This window comes from Paramormyrops kingsleyae, chromosome 16 (genome assembly GCF_048594095.1).
Source record: "Paramormyrops kingsleyae isolate MSU_618 chromosome 16, PKINGS_0.4, whole genome shotgun sequence".
NCBI classification, from domain to species: domain Eukaryota; kingdom Metazoa; phylum Chordata; class Actinopteri; order Osteoglossiformes; family Mormyridae; genus Paramormyrops; species Paramormyrops kingsleyae.
This window is the reverse complement of record NC_132812.1, coordinates 3,392,369-3,420,255: the sequence shown is the minus strand read 5'-3', so window position 1 is coordinate 3,420,255 and position 27,887 is coordinate 3,392,369. Positions and strand designations below refer to the sequence as shown.

At 43.1% G+C, this 27,887-nt stretch overlaps 2 protein-coding genes across 4 annotated transcripts; one reads left to right on the top strand and one right to left on the bottom strand.

The window, feature by feature from the left end:
- The first annotated feature begins 8 nt into the window (after positions 1 to 8).
- tmprss3a (transmembrane serine protease 3a) lies at positions 9 to 12,631 on the top strand. Of its 3 annotated transcripts, none has more exons than XM_072700267.1 (13): positions 9 to 609; positions 1,350 to 1,587; positions 2,136 to 2,255; positions 3,598 to 3,714; positions 4,104 to 4,227; positions 4,357 to 4,485; positions 5,407 to 5,447; positions 6,799 to 6,964; positions 7,165 to 7,334; positions 7,431 to 7,526; positions 7,784 to 7,926; positions 9,760 to 9,912; positions 10,620 to 12,631. In XM_072700267.1, the coding sequence occupies exons 1-13, from the start codon at positions 535 to 537 to the stop codon at positions 10,662 to 10,664; spliced, it is 1,617 nt and encodes a 538-aa protein (XP_072556368.1). In that variant the 5' UTR covers positions 9 to 534; the 3' UTR covers positions 10,665 to 12,631. The 3 variants fall into 3 exon arrangements, with proteins under 3 accessions (XP_072556368.1, XP_023648680.2, XP_023648681.2); XM_023792912.2 differs by having other exon boundaries at positions 1,347 to 1,587; XM_023792913.2 differs by lacking the exon at positions 9 to 609 and having other exon boundaries at positions 1,517 to 1,639.
- Positions 12,044 to 27,855, bottom strand: LOC111834054 (homeobox protein PKNOX1). The gene is made up of 11 exons (XM_023792936.2): positions 27,738 to 27,855; positions 25,963 to 26,069; positions 24,276 to 24,406; positions 23,819 to 23,990; positions 19,954 to 20,124; positions 18,045 to 18,159; positions 17,322 to 17,419; positions 17,105 to 17,233; positions 15,809 to 15,885; positions 14,984 to 15,147; positions 12,044 to 13,851 (listed from the first exon to the last, which is right to left on the bottom strand). The coding sequence occupies exons 1-11, from the start codon at positions 27,838 to 27,840 to the stop codon at positions 13,634 to 13,636; spliced, it is 1,485 nt and encodes a 494-aa protein (XP_023648704.1). The 5' UTR covers positions 27,841 to 27,855; the 3' UTR covers positions 12,044 to 13,633.
- Between the last annotated feature and the right edge of the window lie 32 nt (positions 27,856 to 27,887).

Sequence of the window (27,887 nt, the reverse complement as noted above, 5' to 3'; positions counted from 1 at the left end):
ACGTTCACAGCACATCTACAATGCAAGAAACATAACTGACTATTGGTATATATCTATAACAGACAACCTTCTCAAGCTCTCCTATGAGATTTAGAATTGTGAATGTACCATATACCTTCTATACCTTCAGTAGATCATAAAACCTCATTCACATATGATCTCTGTAGACCTATATGACAGTATGATATGGTGATGTGACTGCATTTATACAACATGGCCACAGCCATAGGTCTTATGGGGTACTGTAACACCATCTAGGATAGCGGGGGGTGGCTCTGTCACCCAATCCTTCTCAGGGTGGCTCAGCTCCTCCCCTCCTTACCTACTCAGGTGTCCCTTTGTGCTTCTGGTGCTCTCCCCACATCAGTCTCCAGGACACTGAGAAGTAAAGGACCCTCAGGCTTTCCCTGAGTATCTGCCCACTGCCCACACTCGCTTCTGCTGTCCTCACTTACTGTCTTCAGTTTGATCTCTTTCTACTCCTCTCCCATGGCTCCAATTCAAAACATCTGATGATGGCCTGCGTATTGATCCATGACTGAGCCACAGCTTTCCCCTGGGGGAGATGAGGAAGCAGCTGGACCTGCTCTCAGTGGCACCGTGGAGGAGGTGAGTACACCTATCTGCTGTTTCAGTTAGGCTATGGACTGCCTCATCCCTCACTGTCTTCCTGTCCTCTGGGCTACAGCTTCCTATCTGACAGCACTGATTATTCCATGATGTTCCTAACAAAATGTAACATTGTGGGGAGGTAGTCAGATTTAGCCTCACAAAGGTGCTCTGTAATCTTTGGGGGTTTTTTGGGGGGGGCGAGATGGAGTGATAAGAAAAAAAAATCTGGATAATCACCAACAATTTGTAACACTAAGCAGAAGAACACTACGTAAACAAAAATACATTTTAAAAAATCACCAAAATGTTCCCACACTGCTGACTGGAATGTGCCCGGCTGCTCTGCTATTTCAAGGTTATTATCCTTCTTAAGCTAATAAAACTAGCCTTGCTTTTACGGCAAGCGTCTTCAATCAGTTACTATTGGACCAAAATAGTCAAACGACAGTTGCAAGACTAGATGTAATGTGTAATTTTCCTCGTCTTTTGATAGAATAGTATTTTTGTAATTTACGTGTGTTATTTGTAGTGTTAATAACGAAATGAAAAATGAGTTTTGTAACATTAGTAATGTAATGGAGAACTTCACAGGCAGCGCGTGAGGCAGCGGGTTGCGGGAGGTGGATATCGCGATTCTGTCTTCCAGAACCGTGACACAGGATCGTGCACGTCGCGGTTTCGGTTTCAGAATCGTTACACCACTAGACAACATACAGCCCGAAGTCTCCCCTCAGCAGGACCCTGCGGTGCAGGCGGTGCGGCCTGGCAGTGCACGGATTGAGCTGCTGTCAGTGACCGATGAGGACCTTCCTGCCGTTGAGACCCTGCCCGCTGTCAAAGGAAACATCTTTAGCGGACCAGCCCCGGATCCTGCCCCAGCTGCTGATGCTGCCACAGAAGCCCAGAATTCAGCAGAAGCCCCCAGCTCGACTGGTCCTGCCATGCCCATCACAAAAGTCCAGCCATTTTTAGATGGTACGGAGATGGGGCAGTCAGGCGGGGCATAATAGTCCTGATGACCTCTCAGGTGAAGCAACGGAGGCAGGAGAGGTGCTAACCAGTTACAATTGAATAGATAATTGAGTGAGCATTTTAACACGGGTTTCCTTAAGCATGTTCTTGTAGTTTAAATACAATGTTTTCCAGGCATACTGCTTAAGTGACCAGTGTGAACACAGACTCTGCTTTTAAATTACTTAAATTGACTCAATTTATCATATAAATAAACCAAGAATTAGGAGAATCAAAAAGGCTTAAAAGTGGTCTACTATTACTTTCGTATTTTAAGAACATATGTGAAACGTTCCTTACGAGTATTAATAGATCGTACACAATATATTCAAATCTTGTTAGTGAATTGAAAAAATAGCTACTGTACACTGCCTTTATAAAAACGGAGATAAAGTAGACGGTTTCTAGTATACAGCTTCAAAGTTTTGTTTTTAGAGGGTGATAAGGAAGGGAGAACATGTGTGCTTAAGTTTTCACTGCAGTAGAATCCATCTCTGTCTGTCTGTCGACAGAAAATGAGCAGGCAGAGGAGAAGACGCTGCGGGGCCGCCTGCTGGCGCACAGGGTCGAGCTGCTCATCGGCGCCTGTCTGCTGCTGGTGCTCTGCCTGGCCGTCGGCATCGGGGTGGGAGGTGAGCGCGGTCGCCATCAATTCGTAATCAGCCCCTCATTCCAACCTGGAGGCTAGACACATAAATATTTAATATTCTCAATTTCGGTTACACATATGTAGGAGGGTCGTTGAGGAGTTGACTGACAATTATTACCGGCCACACTGTCGATGCGTCGTTTAGGTTTTTGATGTACTGCATATTTTATTTCTGGAAGATGTGTAAAAGCTCTTCTGGCTCAGACTGATAAATGAACGTATATATTTTGGCTAAAAGTTTAAAGGGCGCTTAGTGGCATGGTTATGTAGATTTCGTTATGTTCGTGAACGATTCGATCTTTTAGTGAACGAAATGATCCACGCTACACTTTCTTTCACTCAATGACTCATTCGTTTCGTTCACGAGCATCGTAGCGTAAACAACTGAGATCCCCCCTCTTTCGCCACCTACTGGAATAATTGTGTACAGATGTTTGAAAGAGTCTGGCAAATATAATTTAGAATTAAGTATAATATATGATACCATATGGAATAGATTTTAAATTAGATAAGCATTCAGTAATTTTAAGTATATACGCGTGTTATTTACATATACATGTATATACATATACATATACAAAAAAGTAACCATCCCCCTGTGACTCATATAGGTCTGAAGTGGTATATATCAGAAGTGAATGAAGGAAGGCACGGTTCTGAATGAATCCTTTGATTGAATGAACTTGAAGGAATACATTCTTTAACAGTAGGGTTCTAAAAAAAATAGTTTCATAGTCGATTAATTATGTTAATTGATGATTAGTTGGGAAAAAACAGAGGGTAGAAAAGTGCAAATGTTTTATTAAAAAAAACGTGGTATTTTTTTTATTACAGTTTTAATAAAGACTTTACATAGTGTTTAGCTGGTGTCAATTAGTTGCTGCAGTTCTAATTAAAATAATCACAATTTTTATGTCTGGTCTACAGTATTACTGTAGTGGTCTGGCTATGCTTATCCAGGTTAGTATAACTGATAAGTCACTCAGTAATATGAGCCATTAGCTCTACACTGCTCAGCGTAGCATATATGTGTAAGAGTATAGTTTAGTATAACTGATAAGCTCCTCGTAATGTGAGATACGGCTCTACAGTGACTGGCATAGTATATATTTAGTGGTTCTGTTTGAAAGTGCTTTTGAATTCTTTGTGATAGTAGAATGTGTGACTCATTGTTTGTAGTAGTCTATGAGATGTCAGTTTCTTTCAACAGTAATGTATTATGGCTGGCTGGTAGGTGGCTCTGCAGTAGTATTACTGTCAGTAGTAGCCTATTTGGTGTGACTCTCTGATGTGGCATATCACCTGTGACTCTGTCCTGTCCACAGTGGGTCTCAGCTGCACAGGGAAGTTTCGCTGTGGCTCCTCATCCAGGTGCATCAGCAGCTCTGCACAGTGTGATGGTGCTGTGGACTGCGAGCATGGAGAGGATGAGCTTCTCTGTGGTGAGCACAGCTTCCGCTCATGCCTGTGCTGGCCTGTTTCTGCAGCACAGCCAGCACATCAAAGCTATGCTATTTATAATTATTTCGCTGACACGAGGCAAAAGGCAGTGTGTAAGTGTGGAATGCTTTGGGTCAGAGAGCAGGTCAGTCAGCATCCAGCACCCTTGGAACAGTTGAGATCCTTAAATTATAGTGCTACACCTCACCCAGTGTAAATATAAACGTAATGTATGCTGTAAGTGTAACTCAGTCTTCTTCTGCGCCAGATCTGGGCACAGGCTCACTTGCTGATTGGACAATCCCCTTCTTTGTATAGTCACTATACTTTCATTGCAAAGTTTGTATGTCTCTATCTGTGTATCTGTATTCGGTTGTCTTCTCACTCCAAGTTCGTCTGAGCGGGAAGAGCTCTGTGCTGCAAGTGCTGAGTGGGGGGCTGTGGAGGACTGTGTGCTCTGAGGACTGGACCCCCACCCTGGGCCTCTCCGCCTGCAGACAGCTGGGTTACCCCAGGTATGGGGTCCGAGGGGCTGGGTGATGCAGGCACTCAGCTTTGTGGAGCTCTATGACTGTGTACGTCACAACACTTTGTCTCCTCACCGGCTTTCAACGACATCTGTTTTTCCACCTCCTCTGCTGCAGGTACGTGGAGTCCAATTATCTCCCACTTTCCTCCATTGAGGAGGACCTCCAAAACCATCTAGTGTCCATTAACCCCAGTCAGTTGAGTCCCCAGCAAGCCATCAAGATCCACAATGCCACTGGCATCAGGTGGGGCTGGTCTTGAGGTAATATGTCCTCACAACTCAAACAGCCAATTGTGAGCTGAGAGATCAATCCATCACAAACATGTTCCAGTGTGATAGATATTTGCTTAACAGATTTAGTAACTTGCCATTCATACAGCTGCATATCTTACTATAGCATTTCAGATAAATCATACAGTATCTTTTGCCCAATAGCAAGGCTGGCCCTCCCTGTAGGCAACATAGCCGATCCCCTGGGGTTCTCTTTGATTAGGGGGTGCAAAAAAGCGAGTGAAAAATCATTAGAAATACCCCTGCTTGCATTCTGTGACATGACATTACACTATATGTAATATTTAAATACTTTTCTTGTGAAACAGACAAAAGCTAGATACTCAGCAGCCAGATACCCTGTGCTACTGAAATGTTTTCAATATAAATGTATCAACAAAACAGAATCTCAGCTAGGGTGTAGAACACCCAGGGCTGGCCCTGCTCAATACAGACTGAATGGTGCAACTATCGGTGATCTTAAGCTTAGTTTGCAGCAGCAACAGAACTGTCCCAGAGTGCATAAGGCTGGTGATGGCATGTCCTTCTACTCCTCCTTACTCCATGTCTTACTAGACGTGCACTAAGATCATTTCAGCTGGTAGTGTGATATTGGCCTGATCAAATCACGTTCACCTATGAGACTTTTAATCTTTCTCTGTATAATAGTGTGTAGTTAATGTTAAAGCTGTTGACATACTTACATTCGGATAATATTAGACTGCTAATTGTTTGGACCCAGGAGAGATTCCCACAGTTGGCTGCCTAGTGCCATAAAAGTACTTGCATTGTGGTTATACCTACATTTTGAGTATATGATGACTAGTACCAATATAAGGAACAGGAGCATTAGAAATCCATTAACACATTTGTATTTCTTGGTATCTTACCACAGTAAGACTCACTGCAGTTCAGTGACCTCACTCAAATGTCTGGGTATGTATTTTGTGTTTGAGTCTTTTTTCTTAATGGAGAATATATGAGTGATTGTGGCAGAGACTATCACGTGTGTGTATTTGTCTATCCGCTTCTTACTACTCTAAGAATGATTAAATTTTGCCACAAAGATGACAAATCCTGAAATAATATTGTGATGATGCCTGCACAAAAATGCATATTTTTAGAGATATATCTAAACAAACATTCAGAAACATTTTAATATACATGGAAATGTCTTCGTAGTTTTTCATTATGGATCAGAGTAAAGTGAGAGGTATCGGAAAGTCTCCATAAGTATAGATATTGAGCTGATGTTCCATGGCTGTGTGACATTCCATGTGTTTGCCATGCATCTGTCCCGTGTCTGTCATGTTTGTCACGCATCTATCATGTGTTTGCCATGCATCTGTCCCGTGTCTGTCATGTTTGTCATACATCTATCATGTGTTTGCTATGCATCTGTCCCATGACTGTCATGTTTGTCACACATCTATCATGTGTTTGCTATGCATCTGTCCCATGACTGTCATGTTTGTCACACATCTATCATGTGTTTGCTATGCATCTGTCCCATGACTGTCATGTTTGTCATGCATCTATCATGTGTTTGCTATGCATCTGTCCCATGACTGCCATGTTTGTCACGCATCTATCTTGTGTTTGCCATTCGTCTGTCCCGTGTCTGTCATGTTTGTCACATGTCTATCATGTGTTTGCCATTCGTCTGTCCCGTGTGTCATGTTTGTCACACGTCTATCTTGTGTTTACCATGCGTGTCCCGTGTCTTTCATGTTTGTCACATGTCTATCTTGTGTTTGCCATGCGTCTGTCCCGTATCTGTCATGTTTGTCACACGTCTATCATGTGTTTGCTATGCGTCTGTCCCGTGTCTGTCATGTTTGTCACACGTCTATCATGTGTTTGCCATGCATCTGTCCCATGTCTGTCATGTTTGTCACACGTCTATCATGTGTTTGCCATTCGTCTGTCCCGTGTCTGTCATGTTTGTCACACATCTATCATGTGTTTGCCATTCGTCTGTCCCGTGTCTGTCATGTTAGTCACACGTCTATCATGTGTTTGCCATGCGTCTGTCCCATGTATGTCATGTTTGTCACACGTCTATCATGTGTTTGCCATGCGTCTGTCCCGTGTCTGTCATGTTTGTCACACGTCTATCATGTGTTTGCCATTCGTCTGTCCCGTGTCTGTCATGTTTGTCACACGTCTATCATGTGTTTGCCATGTGTCTGTCCCGTGTCTATCATGTTTGTCACATGTCTATCATGTGTTTGCCATGCATCTGTCCCGTGTCTGTCATGTTCTTGTGTGTGCACACTTCATGCAGATTGCGGTTACCGGCCTAGCTACAGCCCCCGCATTGTGGGTGGAAACCTGTCTGCTGAAGGCCAGTTCCCCTGGCAGGTGAGCCTGCACTTCCAGAGGGAGCATCTGTGTGGAGGCTCCATTGTGGCCCCACGGTGGGTCCTCACGGCCGCACACTGCGTCTATGGGTGAGTCCTCTTTGTATGCAATGAAAGCATCTAACAGATTCACCACGACAGGCCTGGTCACAGTCTCTGAGGAGCAGAATGCTTGATGTGCTGTGAGTGCAGTGAGACGGACGCATCGCCTGCTGATGTCCACCTCCTCTCCCAGTTCCGTGTTTCCTGATGGGTGTGCTGTGCTGTAAGGGAGGCCTTTCCCTTTGTAGATTTGCATACCCAACGCTGTGGGCTGTGGTGGTCGGGATGATGGAGCAGCCAGTGAACGGGGCACAGTACCTCTCAGTGGAGAAGATTTTCTACCATGGCCGCTACCGGCCCAAGGGCCTGGATTATGACATTGCCCTCATGAAACTGGTCAAGCCACTCCTGTTCAATGGTAACCCGCCTGCATATGTTTTCATTTTGTTGGTTTCTCTCCGGATTTGTCTTGCTACCATGAAGTTCAGGCTCTGATTCACAGTTTATGCTTCAGGAGTGGTTGAGCCAATCTGCCTGCCTAACTTTGGGGAGGAGTTTGAGGATGGCAAGATGTGCTGGATCTCAGGCTGGGGGGCCACAGAGGATGGGGGTGAGTGATGTGTGGGGCTGTTTATGGTGGGACAGGTTGGGTGTATATTGACTGATGGCATAAGTAGAGACTGCAGAGGTCAAGTGTTTGGTGTTCTCTGAAACATTTGTGTATAATCCTTCCGTAAGATGCATTTGCTATTGGATTTAACATAAAATGCTTAATATTGTAAGACTTTGATCAGTTCCTAGACCACCTTGCTATGTTCAGTTTGTTCACTGATCAGCACCTTAACCAATGCGCCCTCTGTTGTTCAGGTGAGGCTAGCATCTCACTGCACTCTGCAAGTGTGCCATTGCTCTCCAACAAGGCGTGCAGCCAGCCTGGTGTATACCAGGGTTTCATCTCTCCCTGGATGATCTGCGCCGGCTACCTGGAGGGGGGCATCGACTCCTGCCAGGTGATGAAGGGGGGAGTGGAACTGCAGGGCCTGTGCTTTAAGCAGGGGCTCAGGTCAGTTAGAAAGGACCATTTTCAGAGGAAATCCTTTATGTGCAATAGAGGTGGGACTTCTACCTTAATTTATATGGCGGTCTATATCGTAGAGGTGGGACCTCTACCTTACTGTATACACCGGTCTATATCGTAAAGGTGGGACGTCTACCTTACTTTATATGCCGGTCTATATCATAGAGGTGGGACGTCTACCTTACTGTATACGCCGGTCTACATCGTAGAGGTGGGACCTCTACCTTATTTTATATGCCGGTCTATATCATAGAGGTGGGACCTCTACCTTACTGTATACGCCGGTCTATATTGTAGAAGTGGGACCTCTACCTTACTGTATACGCCGGTCTATATCGTAAAGGTGGGACCTCTACCTTACTTTATACCCCGGTCTATATCATAGAGGTGGGACGTCTAGCTTACTGTATACGACGGTCTACATCATAGAAGTGGGACCTCTACCTTACTGTATACGCCGGTCTATATCGTAAAGGTGGGACCTCTACCTTACTGTATACGCCGGTCTATATCGTAAAGGTGGGACCTCTACCTTACTGTATACACCAGACTATATCATGGAGGTGGGACCTCTACTTTACTGTATATGCCGGTCTATATCGTAGACATGGGACCTCGACCTTACTGCATACCTGTGTCTATATCATATGTATGTCCTCATGTCCTGAAAAAGTCAAAACAAATGGTTTCAGTCTTTCAGTCACCCTGGACTGTCTGTGTTACATTAAGATTATTCAGCTCCTCTAACACGACTTACAATCTTACCCAGTCAAATGCCTAGTCAAATTATTGGAGGCCTTAATATTCTGTTCAGGAGTTAAGACTTGACAACACTTTTCTGCATGAGCTTTCAGGCTGCGGACAGTTGTGCATATGGCAACTTGTGTTCGTACTACATTTGGCTGTGGATGCGGATGGTCGTGGTCGGTGTATGCCTGCATACAGCAGTGGTATTCCACCAAACCAGGAGAGGGCAGATGTATTGCAACAAAGAGAAATACAAGCTGTGTCATGAAATGGGTTCATTTTTATGATTAAACCTTTATAAATTGTTAGTCTAGGCTTGGGCGGTATTATGGCATACCGCGGTATTTTGAAATACAGCCCGCCCCCAACTTGCCAAATTTTATTGCCATGATTTCAAAATACCGGAATAGTGTTACTTTTGAAAATAGCGTATACTGCAGTATGATATCAGGACAGTGTGTAAAATTTGAAATGCGAGTACCTCCGTATCTTTAAACTGTCACTGTCACATTCATGAATAAATAATAAATTCATAAGATAGTTTGAACTTCTAATTATTCTTAATGTGAAAATAATCCTACATGTTATTACCCAACTATCTATGGATGTCCAATCTTATCTGATCCAAGCACCAGCACCTAGTGAAGCATACCGATCACTGCACTTAGGAACCTGCCTGTAGGGACGGAGGCTCATAGGTAAAAGGAAATAGAAAGTATACCTTGCAGTAGGTCAGTGGAGCCTCTTTGACTTCTGTTACTGACATATCTGAGTGACAATTTGGTGGAACTAGAAATCTCACCTTTTTTATGTTGTACCGTATGTTAATGATTCAATAAATGGAATATTGAACAAAAGGAATGTCTTGGAAGTGCGTCATTTAAAACATCAGCTGCCTGTTCTATTTGAATATATTTCTACACACCTAGTGTCATAAATGAGCATCACCTGTGCATGTTATTGTGCGACTTTTACATAAAGCCTGTCAGCTTCATGCCTTGTGTGCTGCCCCTCCCAGGGGGACAGCGGAGGCCCCCTGGCCTGTGAGGACTCCTCGGTGTGGAAGCTGGTGGGGGTCACAAGCTGGGGCCAGGGCTGTGCGGAGCGAAACAAGCCTGGAGTGTACACCCGCATCAGCCAGGCCCTGACCTGGATCCATGAGCAGATGGAGGTAAACAGGGGGTGGGATTACATTGATGGTGCTGATTGTAATCGTTGGGGTGATGCTGAGAATTTTTCAGCAGGTATCTCAACACATTTTTGTGACACATGCTTATTAACCAGCTGTTAATATAAAAGTAAATAGCTTAGAATAATCTACATATATAAGCATTTTTTCCTGCATGTCCTGTAGACAACTGAAGAATGATATACATAAAAATGGTACAGTGCCATCTGGGTTTTTTAAAGATGTCAGTTAAGTTTTTGGTTGTACACAATTATTGGAGACTTAAAAGCAAATTACAACATTCTGTAAAACTACTTGGACAGGTGTCTCTCATTTCATTGTCCATAAAATTCAAAATGTCACTGAATGATCCAGCACTGACAGCCCAGTCCACTGCCCTACTGGTTGAGCCCAACCTGACAGGCCAGTAGTGTCCCTGGTAACTGATGTGGTGGGGTGCATTTCCCAAAAGCTACCATTAGCAACTTACATGGTTGGACCCATTCAGTTACATGACTGCAACTATGTAAGTTGCTATTGTGGTTAACTAGTTAGTATGCTTTTGGGAAATGTACTCCTAATCATCAGTGTCTTATTATTATTCATATAGCCAGTAGAAGGTAATGTATGTTTATGGAGGCTAGTAATTAATAAATGGGGTTTGGTGAGAATATAGCTACAGTCTAATTAGCCTAATTTCTTTCTTTTAGAGAGAAGAGGCTTTGAACCCTGAAATAGTCAGTACTGACCACTGAAGAGGACTCACAGGCATACTTATTTAAATTTTTACATTTTTCTATGGTTATGTCTATAAACTCATTCTGTGCTTCTCCATTATCCTGCTACTTTTGTCATCTAACAAAAAAAATGACTGATGTGATGCTGTTTTTTTTACTTCCTGATTATTTATTTATTAGCTAACCTATGGAATAAATTTTTACTTAAAATGTATTCTTTGAACATTATTAAAAGATTTAGTACTGTATCTTCCACTGCATCTGTTGAATAACTTTAAATGACAGCATTTCAGTCATGAAATGTACTGTCATCTTACATTATAATGATATAATTTATATATTTCTAGCTGTTAATGAAGTGGATGTTTATAAGTAACAGTGTAGGTCTGCTATGTTTTTTTCCATTACCTGCTTATTGGGTGTATGTGTGTGATTGTATGTACCCTGCAGTGGTCTGGTGTCCTCTTCTGGGTGTCCCCCAGCCAGGTGCCCTATGATGAACTGGCGTCCTGTCTAGGGTGCCCCCCAGCCAGGTGCCCTATGATGGACCATCGTCCTATCCAGGGTGTCCCCCAGCCTGATGCCCCCACCCATGCTGCCTAGGATGGGCTTCAGCCCCCCACCCCCCACCTCTGACAACCAGAACAAAGGCTTAGAAGATGGATGCCTGTTTAGAAGAACCTGATTTTAATGTGTTCTATTTACTTGAAATCCATGACAACAAAACTAATTCATTTTGCCTGTGAAACAATAGTCACATTACACCTTTCACCTACACATTTCAGGATATCCTCCATCTGTCACTTTGTCTCAGTTGTTGGGTACTATCATGGTGCCTAACGGGCTTTGTTGTACAGGCCAGTATTTCTGAGATACTTCTCAGGGATCTTCTAGTGCAGCGCTGGGGAACGTGATCCACAGAAGACCACTGTTGGTCCAAGTTTTTGGGATGACCTGTCAATAAGCAAATAAAGCAGTGGTTCTCAGCTTCAGTCCTGGGGACCCACTATTAATGGCTCTAGTGCCAGCCTGCCATTCATAGATAAAATTGCAAGAACTACAGTGCAGACAGACCTTACAAGCAATCTGTAGTGTATATACAAAGATACTTTTTACAAATAGATGTTTGAGCTACCGTCACATACACATGCACACCTGCATCCTCATTTAGCTTTGGTCCTTTTCTGGGGCGATGAGTCACTGTAAAATTATACACTTGAAAAAGCACAGCAGTTGTATAGTTCCATATGGAGGGCGCCTCTTTTGCCTTGTCAGATACAGGGACAGTGAATCCTTAACTCAGTGGTACGTCTGCATGTTTGTGTGCACTGTACACGAATATCCGATACTGGGGTGAGGCGTGTAGTGTGTGAACACAAAGAAACACCAGTAGCACACAGAGGTTAGGCGTAGTTTATTCCAAAATAGAAAGCTCTAAAGCAAACAAAAAAACGAGTGAGGAAGGAACCGTAATGCTGCACAAAGCTGGCAGCCCCACAGAGCCACAGCTCGGGGCTCTCAGCTTCCTTACTTAATGAGATTCCATAGTTTGCTGGGGCATGAGAGCAGCCAGCTGTGGGGTGTGTGAGGGTCAAGGTCCTAGATGCTGGGAGTCACCCAACATGGAGGCGGCATAAGGAGTGGAGCAGTAACAAACCTCTCCAGCAAGGGGCTCTCCTGAGCTCCTTCCTGGATTTGGCCTTTGTGTATAAATAAAACAGTGCGCAGTACACTTCCTGCAGTTTCTGCCAGAGCTGCTTGTGTCTCCAGGTCACAAATTGTGCTTTTTGACAAGGTTTGGGCTTTTTCTGTATTTACTGTTCATCGTACAAAGTATATGGGAAAATACAACTGACAGAGAATGACATCTACACTACAAATGCAAGTACATACTAGGTAAAAAATAAACAATGAAACTGACTTCTCTACAAGCGCAGTAATGGATTTGACACTTTGTCCTTCTACAGGTTTGATGACCTGAATTGCTCAGGTACAGAATGTAATGTAGAAAATTGCCATTTCACTGCCTTTGCTATATTCATACTCAGGAGGACTGTATGTCTAGTTTGGCTACAGTTTAGGCTTTTCCGTGCTTCTAAGTTAATTTAAAAAAAAAAAAAATTAAGGCCCTCTCTGTAGTTCATTAAAACCAGTTCTTTCATTAATATATTTTAGCAATGTTATAGGACCCCAAAAACAGGGCAGCCTTTTCAGTAATCAATCTTTATACATAGACATCCTTTAAGAACAAAAAAAAACACCCATCATTTTTATGTTCATGTAGAAAAATAACTTCTTTTTCCATTCATCTTGTTGGCTTTGCGAGCAGCGGCAAGCCCTGGTTTATGTCCCGAAAACGACCTCCCACGCGTGCACAACTAGTCAAACACAGGCATGCTGAGAAAAGCAAATCATCAAAGAATCTTTAAGCTCTTGTCCCAAAAGAGGGGCGATGGAAAAAACACATCAGTCCAGTGGTCACTGGCGTACATTAAAAATGTGTTTGCGGGCATTTATCACGTCATTTGTTTTCTTGAAATTGTTTGTAGCTTACCATAAAATACAAAAAGTGCACTCGTCTACAACTACGTATAAAATGGTTTCCAAAGCGAAACTCGGAGCACGCAGTGTGTGCCATACACACGTGTGCGTGTAAGTGGAGTCTGTGGCGTGTTTTAATAACATGCTTTTGCGTGCCAGTGCAAATGGGGGCTTACTAGGATTAGGCCAACCATCTGATGTGTCCCGTTTGTCTCAGGGACCTCGACACAAGTCACCAGTTGCTCTTTCCATCTGCGTGTCTCTGCACATTATAGTCCTTGCATTTGTGTTCAATCCACAAACATTAGTGAGCACCTTCAGATCCAAGCATGCACTCCGCTGTGTTGGGTTGTGCCTCATGTTGGTGTTTGTACGTGTGCGTGCGTGTGTGTCTGTGTGTGCATGTGGGTACACGTGCACCTGTCCCATAGGCCAGGCCCTGGCTCCTACTGCAGCGAGTCGCTGGTGTCCAGCCCAAGGCTGGCCATGTTGGCCCGTGACAAGCCGCTGTCTCTGTCCCCATCAGCATCGTCATCGTCTCCGCTCTCCCCGGACTCATCCTCACTGTGCGGCCCGATCATCACCTGCTGCACAGCCAACGTGGCGCCGTCTGACGACAGAGTCTGCAGCCCATCCACGCTCATGCCCACTGTCACCATTGTACCTGCGGGAGGCCGAGGAAACATGGAGACTCGTCACATCAGACAGCACCCACCCCACACCTAACACTTATGCCTTGTGTCCACCAACATGGTGCCGGTGCAGGACTTTTCCCCAATCTGGCACTGGTTCCACGTATTTCCACCACAAAAAAATGGCCCCAAGCCAGAAAAAATGGCTCCAGCACGGCCCCACAGAAAACATGGGCTCATAATGTGGCATCATAACATCAGCAAAAAGTGGGACGGGCTACGGCGTCCAAACCTTTTGTAAACCCGGAAAATTCTATCCATAACCGATATAGCTAGTCTATGGTGTTGCTGGCAGTGAAACAACTTGCCAGCTTATTAGCGGAATAAGGTTACATAATTTTTTTATTCTGAGAAAAATGAAAGATCGCTCTGCTGGCCAGATTTAATAATGAAGTATAAATATGTCGCAGGTGGAATAAATTAAATATGCCGTATGAGTGAAACCATGAAGCAGACAGCAAAGTTTAGTTTTTAGCATTACTACATGATCCTTAAAAAGGACAGCGGTGAAAAAGCAAGCGAGTAAAACAGCAAGTGAATAAACTAACACACACAGATGGGGGAGTCTTTATAGAGACAAAATGTTGTAAAATAGCTTAAAATAGTATGGCCTGTATTTGCTGAAAATAAGATATCTTATGTAAAATATTAACTTGCACTAAATAAGGACAGCGGTAAAACAACGAGCGAGAATAAAGAATAAACTCACTTACACACACAGATGGGGAGCCTTTAAAGAGACAAAAGTGGATACAGGCAACAGAGACAGGCCGCATCGAGTCATACTCCGGAAACTTTTTTTTCGGCAAAATAAATCCAAAAAACGAAATACAGATTAACCTTTACTTTCACTTCCACCTATGTAATATTTCTCTTCCGTTCTTTTTTGAAACCGGTGGAAACGCAGGCTGATTCTCAAAAGGCACCAAGCGAGAACCAGCTCAGCACCGGCACCGGCACCAGCTCCGTGTTGGTGGAAACGTCTACTAGCTATAACTAGTGACAGTGACCACCAGGTAGCAGGTAACCATCTCCAGGAACTGTTATTCTGAAAATCTATTATTCATTTAGACCGCGCAGATACAGACACACAGCCAGCCATACCGTCAGCCATGGTGACCTGCTGCTGGGACACGCCTGATGCGATGGACTCTGGCCAGAATCGCTGCAGTGGCCGGTTCTGCGGTGTCTTCTTCTTGGTCTTGGGGGTCTCTGAGGAGCTGGCGTCCAGCATGGGCTGCAGGATCCGCCTCCGCGCATTGATGAACCTGCCGGACATAAAGGAAGGAGCAGGTGAGCCTCATACCTCAGGGGGTGGGCCAGTCACCGGCCCGGGGACAAGGAGAGTAAAATACACTCCTGAAGGGGAGGGGCAAACTCCCCGACGAGTGGAGGCAAAGTAAGTAAAAAGCTATAAACCTGAAGAAGAGGACTGGAGGGACATCTTAAGTTATAACTCCTAGAAAAGGCCATAAAGATCAACAGACAAAGACAAAAGCAACAGGACTTCTATTAGAAGACACTAAGAATACTGCTGCAGGCCTGTATATGGTGTCACAAAATATAACTGTCGGGAATAGCAGTAAAAATGTGCGACCATTTTAGGGTTGGGGGGGGGCGGTGCAGTAGAACAGTGTTTCTCAGTGCAGTCATTGGGATCCCCCAGACAGTCCGCATTTCATTTTCCTACTAGGGGCTGGGACACAGAAAAAAAAGACTGTCTGGCAGTTAGCTGGGAGGGAGCAAAGACATGGACCATCTGGGATCTCCAAGGACTACACTGAGAAACACTTCAGCAGAGGGTCAGGCCATACACTGCTTCTAAAAAGCCAAGAAAAATGGCAGGGTAAACAGTAAATCCTTAGCACGATGTACCGTGTCTGACAGGGTAATCAGCTGGTCGGGTGAGTGGCATAAAGCGATACTCACCAGTTATTGACCTGCAGCAGGGTCAGATTTGTCTGAGTGGCAATCTGCTTCTTCTCATCCTCTGTGGGGTAGGGGTGCTGGGGATAGACACACACGTCAGGCCCTGCCCATGCTTTCACCCATGTCTTCTTGTATACATTCTGTGTTTGTGCAAACAGGCTGCACACTATCAAAGGAATTACAGTATTACAACATTTAAAAATAAAAAGTGTCTGCTTGCTCTGCTCCTGGTAACTACTGGATAGGGTAAGTAAGCTTGTCAGAGAGTCATAGGAGAGGTTAAAAGGGAGCCCCCTGCAGCTCGGAGCGGTGGGATGCCACGTCTCTCACAGAGACTACACCAGCTACATGTTCAGGCACTTTCCGGCTAACGGTGATACATCTAGACTCAGCAAGGCTCTTAAAACACAGGCAAACTGCCTCAATGTACATTAACTGTATCCCTCTTGTTTCCTACTCTTTTTCTACCCCTTCATCTCTATCCCTCCCTGCCTTTCCTTCCATCTCTCAGCAGGGAACAAGAAGTCCCTGTGTGCTGAGGACCCATGCAGGCCCCCAGGCAGCCTGACAGTGCACTGAGATCAGGCGGCCAGCTTCAGAGGCAGTCATCTGACAGGGGAGCTACATCTAGCGGACCATCCCGCAGTGCTGGAAAGATCCCAGCCTGTCTCCTCCTCAGGCTTTGGGTTCACCCAAGACCACAGAAACCCTCCCATGATAGACTCATGACTGACTGATTCACTCACTGACTGCCAGACAGACAGATCGATCCCAAGTTTGAAATTCTGAAACAGTCTCTGATACTGACTCTGTACTGCTGTTCATCATATTTTTCATTATACACACATAGCTCTATATACACAAGGAACTTAAGACCTTAAAGCAAGGGTGGCCAATCTTACCCAGAAAGGGTCATTGTGTATTTGGGTTTTCGCTACAACTCCTTAATAAGATTACTAATTAGAGGATTGACTGGCTGAAGAGTCTTCAGACCTGGGATTGAACAGCTGACCTAAAGGTTTTCCCAAAAACATGCATACATCTCTGCCTGAAGGGGACCTTACAGAGACATACAGAGTAAACATCCAGGTAAAATATGATTACTTTACATTTATAATATCACTACTTTACAATAAAGTACAGAACTGCTTATAAACCTTGAACCAATGAAGATATATGGAACAGATATGGTCTCAATCTCTCATATACAGCTTTTTTCATAAACCCTTCCACATATATCTCCCCCCCCCCCCCCCCCCCCAAACTCATTAACTCCACCCCAACCCACCCACTTACCCCAATGTGCTGGAAGAGCCAGGAGCGCATGACATTGGTGGCCTGCTTCGGAAGGACCCCCCGCTTGTTCTTGGACGTACCATCATCATGGTTAAAAAAGCTAAGGTCTTGGTTCAGCTGGAGCTGGAGCTAAGGAAGTTTGATGTAGATGATCATGTGGGGAATCACTCATATGCTGAGCCTGGCTCACAACATCACTATGCCGACAGACATTTACCTGTGTGTTCTGGATGCGTATCGTCCCTGGTGAGATAGTCTGTGTCACAACCTGTCCTTGGGGTGTAACCACGGTGACGGGCTGGTACACAGTGCCACCTGGAGCACACATGGTGGGTGAGTACAGATGTGTACATATATAAATAATAATAACACTCAGCTACTTTTGTTACATTATAATGAGAAAAACACTGGAATAAAGCCAGGCTGGTCCAAAGCATTGTCCTTGTAGGTATGCAGGTTCTTTATTAACCTTAAAAGAACTAGCAAAAGAATGAAAGGAATCAGGATTACGATGATCCTGAATATGGGAAACTGGGGATGCTGCAATTTCTCATTCAGATTCAGATGTGTTTCTCACAGACTACATTAGATTCAATGATTAGAAATTGCAATACAAGTTAGTAAAATGTTCAATTTCTCTGATTATTTGTGACATTAAAAAAGCAGAATACTAAGTAACAATTACTGATTAATTTAGTGTTCAGTGTAACAATAAGCGAGCACTATTCTTCATTTAGCTCTGATGAGGGTAATAAACAGAGAACAGCTGGAATGTAAACCACTATACATGTCAGCAGTTCTGATAGGACAACAGCTGAGAACAGGCCTAAAGGAAGGGAAAATATGTGATAAACTAAAATACTAAAACTGCAAAAGGCCAGGCTGTTTACATCTGCTCAGAGCAGACGGTATTGCCTGCGTCCCACGGAGACACGCATACCTGCCACCATCTGTGTAGGGTTGACGGTCGCCACGGTGACGTTGCCCTGCTGCAGGGCTGATGCTGGCACAACAATCCCTTGGGGGCTGAGGGTCCCTGTGAACGAGCTGGAAGTCTGGGGGAGACACACACACACACCACATAGGGACAGATGTCTAAGGGCGCTTTTCCACTGCATCAAGTGCCATACTTTTGGTACTTTCGCTTTTCCATTGACTACCAGTCAAGTACCAGTAACAAAAGTGCTAAACCAACTGGGGTACTTCTTTGGTACTTCAGTACTTTAGGGTGAGATTTGAAATGTTTTCTTAGTCGATTGGTTATGCAAATAGCTTGTCTGCCTCTAAACACAAAACCTTGAAAACAGCTGCGGACTCAGAAAACAATGATAAAGCAAACAAAAAAATACAGGAATCCGGTTGGAAGAACAGATACAACAATAAGATCAGGATGACAAGAAATTTTTAAAAATATTTTGCTTAATATACTAGGAAAGTATAGTATTTTAATATACAGTGGAGTCAATTTATAGTGATCACGTCTGTCTTGGTGAAATTGATCACTATAAGCGGATGATCATTATAACTGATTTTTTTCCTTTTTCTTTATTCCTCAGGCAGATTACCACCTAATTAACATTTATATATTTATTGCATGAATATAGTATAATAGAATGGACAGCGTCGCTATTTATAGATTTTTATTGACTATTTTAAAATACAGTACAGCTGTTTCAAACACTTTTCAAATTACAGTACTGTACTAATTAAATTACTGAACTATATATAATTCAAGTATGCAATAATACTGTAATGCAGGTGGCATCTGCATGTCCCAGCATGTGTATAGAGCCCCTGTTTGTATTTGTTAGTGTAGATACTTGTGGTGCTGAGTATGCGGTTGTCGCGTGTGCCTCTAACGGTGGTTGTACTCGGTTCTTGCCTGATCCTTGTGTGTCTTATACATTGTGCAATTACCCGCTGTGTGTGTGCCTTGGTGTAACTCCCCCGTGTTTCCCTGTCATTCATAGCTTTTGTGTTATTGTTGCTTGTTGTGGGGTCCCTTTAAGGAGTAAAATGAAGAACAATTTAGTGTCAGGCCACCTCCCAGCGTTTTCATTCACCGCTGCCACGATTCCTTGGTCTGCTCGGGGCTTCAATACAGTACAATATTGTACATAAAATTGTTATTGTAGTTTCACCGTTGCATCTCGGTGGCTCGTTTTTGGTGGTTTATCATAAGCTTCAATGGGCCTATATTTGTCAGTGAGAGAAAATGACTTTCTTTTTCTGGGCATGCAGCATTAGACTCAGGTAGCTAGGCAGAAGTAGACAGGTTACCGCAAGGTAAAGTCGGCTTATCAATGTAATGTAAAAAAAAAAAAAAGAAGAATTAGCGTAGTTTTAATTTTTTCTGTATGCTCTCATGTATGAAAAGACCCAAAATGAAGACTATAAGTGGACTACTTGATTGCTACAAGCAAATTATTTAAACAGTATTTGTACAGGATTGATTCTGTCCCAAGCTTTTTGATCCATATAAGCGGTTGATCAACATAGGCATGATCACTTTAAGCAGGTTTCACTGTACTTGGACATTACACATATATCGTACTGTCCTAGCTGTGACATTGTTGTAAATATAGCAATGTGATTTTGTTGCAATAAATATTGGGGTATTTATAAAAAAAAAAGGAATTCATAATTTTCTCTTTGAGTGATTTAAACAGCAAGGATGAAAATGATTATCATCATCTCGGAGAACACATGCAGCGTTCAAAATACCAAAAGTATGGTCCCTGGTGCGGTAGAAAAGTGCTCTAAATGAAGACTGAACAGCAGCTAAAAATACCAATTATAAAGGAAGAGAAACCCCCCCCCCAACCCCCCCGGGTTCTCCTAGTCTCCACCTGTGTCTGTACGGGCGAGTAGGGGCTGCCTGGGTCCCCGCTCAGCAGAGTCTCACTGTTCATCTTGGTCTTCAGGCAGGCAATGTAGCGGCTGCAGAAGTCCTTGCACAAGTCGCTCACCTTCTCCAGCTCCAGCAAGTGTATACGCAGCACCTGGATGGCCTTTACCATCTATAGGCAGGAGGACGGAAAGCTGTAAAGTTTCCAAACATTCCAAACAAAACTGCTTGCCGAAACAGAGAGAGAGAGATTATTATGATATATTATGTGACTCTGTCCTGGACAGTGATGTCCTTAACCTTACAAACATCAGCAAATGTGACCTGGAATTCATGCATCCAAATGTAATTTATCATTCCATTTAATCGTAAGAGGCTTCAACAGACTGTAAAATTTGCACACCAATGGCAGTGATTCCAGCAGTTAGCAGTCATATCAGCAGTGATATAGTTAAGCTCTAAGAAGAGTGATGATTGTAGTACAGAAGGTAACAATAACATCTGCAGTGATTTCAGCAGTAATATAAACAATGATAAAAGATGCCATAACATTAACTCCAGAAGTAAAACCATAGATGATACAAGCAAGGAGGCCATCAATATTAATTATTCTTTTATCATAGTTCATAATATTAACAGCAAAGATAAATTCTACCATAAAACTACAAAAGATGTTATAGTGATGACAACGATAGTCCCGGACAGCCTTGTCACTCCCCCATCTAAACCCTACTCCTCCTTACAGTAAAATCGATTAATAACGGACTTCAAGGGACTTTGCAAAACAGTCCTTTATATCCAAAGTCCGTTATATCCAGAGTTGCTGTATGCCCAGAACACAACTACAGGACTCCATTTACTCATGCCACACCCCAGCAGACACACTTGTGGTATAGATTATTATACTGTACAAGTAGTAATCCAACATTACCTGACCAGATGCGTGACTATTAATAATCCCGACTAAGTATCTGTGCTGGATATCACCGGCACGCCAGGTGCCTTGTAGGCAGAGCCTGCATGTCCGTTATAGCTGAACAAAACTACAGCCAAAAGCGGCCCTGGGGACAAAATTGTTTGTCCGTTATAAGCGAAATTCCATTATATGCGAGTCCACTATATCCAATGTTTTTTCTGCATGTTCTTAAAGGTACACGGCCGGGACCAACGGACGGGATTTTACTGTGCTACATAAATCAACTGCAAATATAAAAACCAATAAATGTGTTTTTACCCAAAAGCTCCGAGTCCTAGTTGAGACATGTAGCTCTATAAATACATCTATTCATTTATAGCACATTTTATTTACATGCCAATTCACACAGTTTTTCTCCACCAATTAGGTTAAATGTATTTCTTTGTGTCCATGTCTTAAAATGCAATTTATATTATTTATATTCTTTATGTCTAAATATGTACATTTTATTTATTTCGCATTGGCACTATGACCAACATTTTCTGTGACATAACAGTGAGAACTATAATAGACAAAAGTTTAACTATGTAATTACAATATATAGTCATACAGACATTTCTTTGCTATCACTACTGTATGTAGCACTGCTTCAGTTTTGAAAATTTGATCATTTCCAGTTTGTCGCCCATACAATGTGTCTGTAAAAAATCCATAAAATACTTTTAGAGCTACTGTATTCACAACAGGGTATATACAGAAATCCAGAGGTTAAATTTAACACTTTTTAATACCTTTTTTTAATACTTTCTCAATGTTTTTTAAAACCCGCACGGCATTGAGTTGCAACCGTTTTTAAACAAGTTTCAAACTGATTTAAAGATTTATAATGTTACACAATTTTGGCCTGTACAACAGAATTTAAATAGGGAACATGGGTCAACAGAATAAATTTAGTGACTGTGATTTTGAAAACATCTTCTTCAGTCACAAGTCCATATCTTTATCCACTAGGCTATTCATGGCAAGTGCCTTAATTGTTTGGCTTTTTCTTCAATGAGTTTGTCGATTTGCTCCAGTTGACCAACTGCTCTCATCCATGCATTCCTGATTTATGAGTTGTGCATCGCATATGCGAAAAGAGAGCGCTGACTGTCATTATCATAAATTTATCACGCTGATTTAAACTCTTGGTGTGTAAACCTTGTAGTTGCCTGCAGGCATCTTACGTTAGTAAGATAAGTTTGGTGATAATTAATGCAGCTAGCGAATTACTTACATAAATACCTACTACTTGGGGTTGCAATAAGTTATCGTATTGACCAGTAAACGACAAGAAACATAAATAACACAATCAACAAAAATCTGCTGCCAAGTCAATCAGTACTTGTACTGATCGCTTGCTCCATTTTGATCGCGGTTCCCGAAGAGACTACTATCAGCAATCTATGGCTCATCCTGCTAGTCCCGGATGTAGAGGGTTGAATTTCGGATCGTATTTTAAACCACTGAAATTGTGGCAGCGTATTTGAAACAGCGAAAATAACGGGACTGAATATTGTAAAGCAGAAATAAGAGGACTGAATGTTACTGCTTGAATAATAAATATGCGAATAAAACACATGGAATATTTTCAACTGAATTTGTTCTTTTGAAATTTATTTTGAGGCGAAATTAAATGAACTGAATTCATGTGGTTGAATTATAAACATGCACTTTAAAATACGTATCTTTTGGAACTGAATTTTGGAAGCCGAATATTTTTGTACTGAATATGTAAGCAATGAAATTACGATTGAAATGTTTTCAGTTGAAATGTTCAATGTTTAAATGTATGCACATATTAAATTACAGTCCCCAAAAATTCAAAGCGTCATTAATGCATTAATGCGTTTTTATTCGATAAGTGTAATTCAACGTGTTTTTTTCCATCAACGACTTTTGTCATTAGTCCTTCCATTCCATAGTCCTTAAACGCTGGGTCCTCTAACCACTTACGTGCAAATTTGCACTTACCCATGATGACTATTATGACTTAGCTTTTCTGAGTGTAAGCAGCCAACATGTACTTCAGTGCACAAACTGTTTAAGACGTCGCTCGACCACCGAATATGACGTCAGCATCACAGAAATCATCTATGAATGAAGGAATGAGCTAATCCACATTTAAAATAATTTGTGAGAAATTTAGCAGATAAAGTTTAACACACAAATGGACAATTTGTAGTTTAAAAAAAATCTAAAATTTAAAATTTGCGTGTAATACCTTTTAATACTTTTTAATGGCTTTAATTTTTGCTTATGTGATTTACTACCTTTTAATACTTTTTAAAACCCCGCAGACACCCTGCACAAGTCCAAATGCTGCTTCATTTTTGGCACAATTTGTCTCAAAATGATACCAGACGTAGGTCTTCATCCACATAATATTTTTGCAAAGCCGTAATAAGATCCATCAAATACTCTTTAGAGTTACACATTCACAAGATCAAATGCCAACTGCTTTCACCCCTCCCCTTGTGGCCACTAAGTAGCAATACTTCAGTTTTCGGGTGAGTAGTTTCAAAATTTGATCAGTTCCAGTTCCTCACCCATGTGTCTATAAAGTTTTAAAAAGGTTACCGTTCTATTGTCAAAAGTGTCCTTTACTTTGATAATACTATGCAGCACTAATTCCATATTGGGGTGACCTGTCTCAGAATTTTATCATTTTCAGTTTGTCACCCATATGATGCCTCTACAAAGTTTGAAAAAGGACTGTCAGAAACTATTTGAGTTGTCATCTTAACAAGATTGTAACTGGCAACAGTGGACTGGTCCCAAAAATGTATGCATGCATACGATCAATAATCTCAAGTGTTATACCGGCGAGTGATAAAAACATAAGTGATTATACCAGCCATGAAATAAGGAGAAACAACAGCTGGAGAATGAGCAGAAACATCCATCTTACCAAGTTGTCAAGGTCTGGGTCATCGCTGAAGAAAGCTTTGCCTTCTTTCTCTTGGCTGCGGACAAAGTTCTCGATGTCAACATCGAAGCTGGCAGAGGTGACACACTCTGAGCTCTGGGTGGACTGTTCACACTTCTCAAAGAGGAGGGCTAGCAGTGGGAACAGAGGGTGCCTGGAACATCAGGGAGCGCAAACACACCGTTTAAAATAGAATATTATTAAGTAAGAGTATTTTGCAGCACTATTGAAATTTCAGAGACATACAGCAGTCATAGAAATGTTTAAAACACTCGTCCTTGAGAACAGCTGGGGTGGGGCACCACAATACCCAACAAAAAACATCATATTTCTCAGCTCCTGAAGATTTACATAATACTCTTCACACTTCTATATATGCACATACCAACAAAAACCACAGGGGAAATTTCCACCCCCCAGGGGAGGGAGACAGAGGTACCTGTAAATGGACTCCTTGTCGGCGTCCATAGAGGTCTGCGTCTCCACAGGCGGGGGACTGCCAGTGACCCCGCCACTCACTTCCGGAAACCTCTGGTCCTGACCACTGTCCGTCTGCACAGTGGGTTTCATCTGTGTGAGGGAAAGGGTCAGGGGTGGAGCAAGGCAGAATGTGGCAGAATGGGGGAGGGTCTCAATCCTAACAGTCAACATGATGCTGCTTCCTCTGCCTGGGGTAATGGGAGGCAATATTAGCCCATTTCACTCCCCTCACACACCACTGCTGCCGAGTAGGGTGATCACCTCCCTAACACAGGGCTGGAGGGCCGATGAGTCATTGATAGGCCTCAGGGGTCAGAGGTCAGAGCTAGACACCAAAAAGGGCTTCTCATCATACAAGCTGTAGTATATGAGGGCTTTTGTATCAGCTCCTAATGACTGATAAATTAAACAATATAAAGCAGACAGAAGATCTGCAATAAGCAAAAATAAAATGTTGGATCTTAGCTGCTGCTTAACTGACTTACAATTTTTCAGATATACACTCCTGGGCAAAATAATGGGCCAAACCCAAAACTGCAAAACATTAAGCTTTAAATGGTCTCAACAGCAAATAGCGAGAAGATATTTGTGAAAATTCTGGACAAAAAGAGCTGTGGTAGCTTGAATTTTTTAACAAACATTTCAACTTTTCATGATTTCATCTTTGCGTACACATTGGTGTGACTTAGCACTTCCCAAGTATTACCTATACATTTACCATAAGCTATCAGGCTGATTACATTCCCTGTATTGCTGGACTAACTGCTGAAAAAAGTATGTGCATTTACCAATTCATTACACTATTGGATAAGTGATGGAACCCAGCTAGATTTGAATCTTCAGTATCTTGGTCTCTCTCTGTCTCTGTCTCTCTCTCTCTCACACACACACACACAGTGAAGGTACAGGCCACAAGGCATATGACAGGTCATGTGGTGGGGCAACAATAGATCGATTGACAGGAGAAGCACTGAAAAATACTTTTCAAAGAACTAAAAATATCTGGTTGTTCATGGACCCGATTCTTTAATGAAGGTCATTTTTTACAGACTCAGACATATTCTGGGGACAGTTATTTGCTATAGCCCCACGTCACTGAAACATTATTTTAATGAGTCATGTGACTCAGAACCACAAAACAGTTTCAGCAATGTAGTAAATGGCTGCTAACTAGTCATAATGAGCATTAACTCTGTGAGACTCAGTGTAAGGCTGATAGATGTTGTAAGATGACTAAATAGTAAAAATCTCAGACACCTTTAGCTAATAGTGAATCAGCAGCTTTCCAGTTTTCATCAGGATGTTACTGGAGAAAAAAAACACAAGGACCTTCTGGTGCTGATGTGTGTAATAGTGGGGGGGACCTGGGGCCTTGAACCAGCAACAGTTTCACTCCTTTTTAAAGGCCGGTAATGGCTTCTCTGTGACCTTTCCAGAATGAAGCTTGAGACCAGTGCTCAAAGGGACCAATGACTTTTGGTGGGGCTCCAGAAAAATCCTGATAAATTAGCATGGGAAAAAATATTCTTTCTTATTGGGGGGTGGGGGGTCCCAGATCCATGCAGTCCCCCCTCATTGGGGACTAATGAGAGATACTCCCTTGGGGGATTAAAAAGTTTGTCCTCAAACGGTAGTGTTAGCCATACCTCCTGGTACTCCTCCATGGACACCGACTGAGCTGCCATCGCTGTTACTGCAGGCACAGTGGGAGGTGAAACATCATAGGATCGTGGATCGTGGCGAAGCCCCAGATCTGCAAACGTACACATATATATTCCGATAAGCGCTGAATCGCTACCGGACGGAAGCCCTATACTGAGATTTAATTCACACACACATACACATTATATTATATATAGAGAGAGAGCAATGGGGGCAACTTAATTTTGCATCAGCAAAACGAGTGTAATACTTTTGTGCCTAGATTGATAATTATCCAGTGGCCTTGAAATGTGGAGCCTATAGTATAAACATAAAACACTAAATATTAATAATGGTGGCAGCACAGCGTGCGCCGTAGCGGCGATCAGCGGAGCCTCGATGGCTGTCCGCCTGCGAGCCCGACTCGTAGGCTACGCACCCGGCTCACGGTCCTTATACCGCGGCGCCAAAGCGGCTGTACAATATTTGTAATTATCTTTATTAAAAATATCATTTGTATATATTCAGAAAGCATTTCCCGTGTCCATGCTGCAATACTAAAACGACTCAGTCCCGTTACAAGTAGATTCCTATTTTATGCGGGTCAACACAAAAGACTGTAGGGCTCTTTAGAGGGTGTCGTGCCTTTCAATGTTATGAAACTTATTTCCTTTTTTAGGATGCCGCATCGTTGTAAGTAAATCAGTCGGGGGTCTGTTTAGTAAGAGTACAGTTAATACGGTAGGGACGGGGGCGGTAACCATGCCACAGTGACCTGCGGCAGAGAGAACGACGTGACACACAAAATGGACACCAGCTGGTGGACCACGCGTGTCTGAATGCTATATTCGTGGGGAGATGGAGCCCGCTTTCTGTCAGTATGCGATGAAGCCCGGGACGCGATTACACGCCCACCACTTCGGGCCTGCTGCAGCCCCCCCGTTAGCTTAGCAAGTTAGCCACGGGTGCTAACATTCTTGGCAAATATCCGAAGCAGTAAATGGTGAAGCGGCGCACTCTTATGTACGACAGGACTCCTCATGCTAGATGGCGCAAACGCTTACAAAACAAAACGGAAAAAAACGCCTGGCTTGCAATAGCGCCAGGAAGGCGCAGGTTTCCCGCACTGCACGAAAATGCCAGTTTCTCAGGCACTGGCGTGCACGCTGGAGACCCTAACTGGTGTACTTCGCTAGCCAGCTAACGGTATCCGCCGAGCGTCTGACGAGTCCTGCGGACAACGAGCCGCCATGTTTCCCTCCTAAAGCGGCTGTATGCTCCGTGAGCAACCAGAGTCGTCGCTGTAAAACGCCGCGTCTCCCTGCACACCGCTGCACCCTGTTAAAAAATACGTATCATTCAAAGATATCGTGGTTCAAGATTCCTGCACTATTGTTATTTTGATATATTTAACCGTCTCTGTCCCTTTAATATTAACAAAAACCTGCCCACTCCAGTCTATCAATCAAGCCGGGGACAGCTGCCTATCCCTCCCCTTGTGCCATTCGCGCTTGAAGCGGACAAGGGGGGGAAATAAACTGGGCCCTACTTCCAGTTCTCCTCCTCGCTTATCCAGAAATTTCTACTCCCCAAAATGCCGACATATTTTTTTCCCACATGGAAGGGTTTTTTCGGTCCCCGCCCGGCTAACCGCCCCTTTCCCTAACCCCCACTAGCCACTCTGGCCAGGTCCCTGGTCTCGCCCGCGGCATTTTAGCGCCTTGCTTAGATTGTTTGATTGATAGGGAACGGAAAAAGAAGATTTTGAGTGACAGCTTACCTGAGTGCCAATCTTCGTCACACTGACAAGCAGTTGCAGCAATCGGGACTCGCAGTTGTCGCGTTGCGTCATCGCGTAACGACACGCAGAGTCGGAGGCTCATGAATATTCATGACATAGGAGGAGACACGACGACTGATGTTTCTTGTT

Coding starts and splice junctions, on each gene's coding strand:
- tmprss3a (XM_023792912.2), top strand. CDS start 535: ATGACTGAGCCACAGCTTTCCCCTGGGGGAGATGAGGAAGCAGCTGGA. Junction 4,486..5,406: donor CACAATGCCACTGGCATCAG/GTGGGGCTGGTC, acceptor ATCTTACCACAG/TAAGACTCACTGCAGTTCAG. Junction 7,527..7,783: donor GGGGGCCACAGAGGATGGGG/GTGAGTGATGTG, acceptor TCTGTTGTTCAG/GTGAGGCTAGCATCTCACTG.
- LOC111834054 (XM_023792936.2), bottom strand. CDS start 27,840: ATGAGCCTCCGACTCTGCGTGTCGTTACGCGATGACGCAACGCGACAA. Junction 26,070..27,737: donor TGACGAAGATTGGCACTCAG/GTAAGCTGTCAC, acceptor GTACGTTTGCAG/ATCTGGGGCTTCGCCACGAT. Junction 15,148..15,808: donor CTGCTGCAGGTCAATAACTG/GTGAGTATCGCT, acceptor TATGTCCGGCAG/GTTCATCAATGCGCGGAGGC.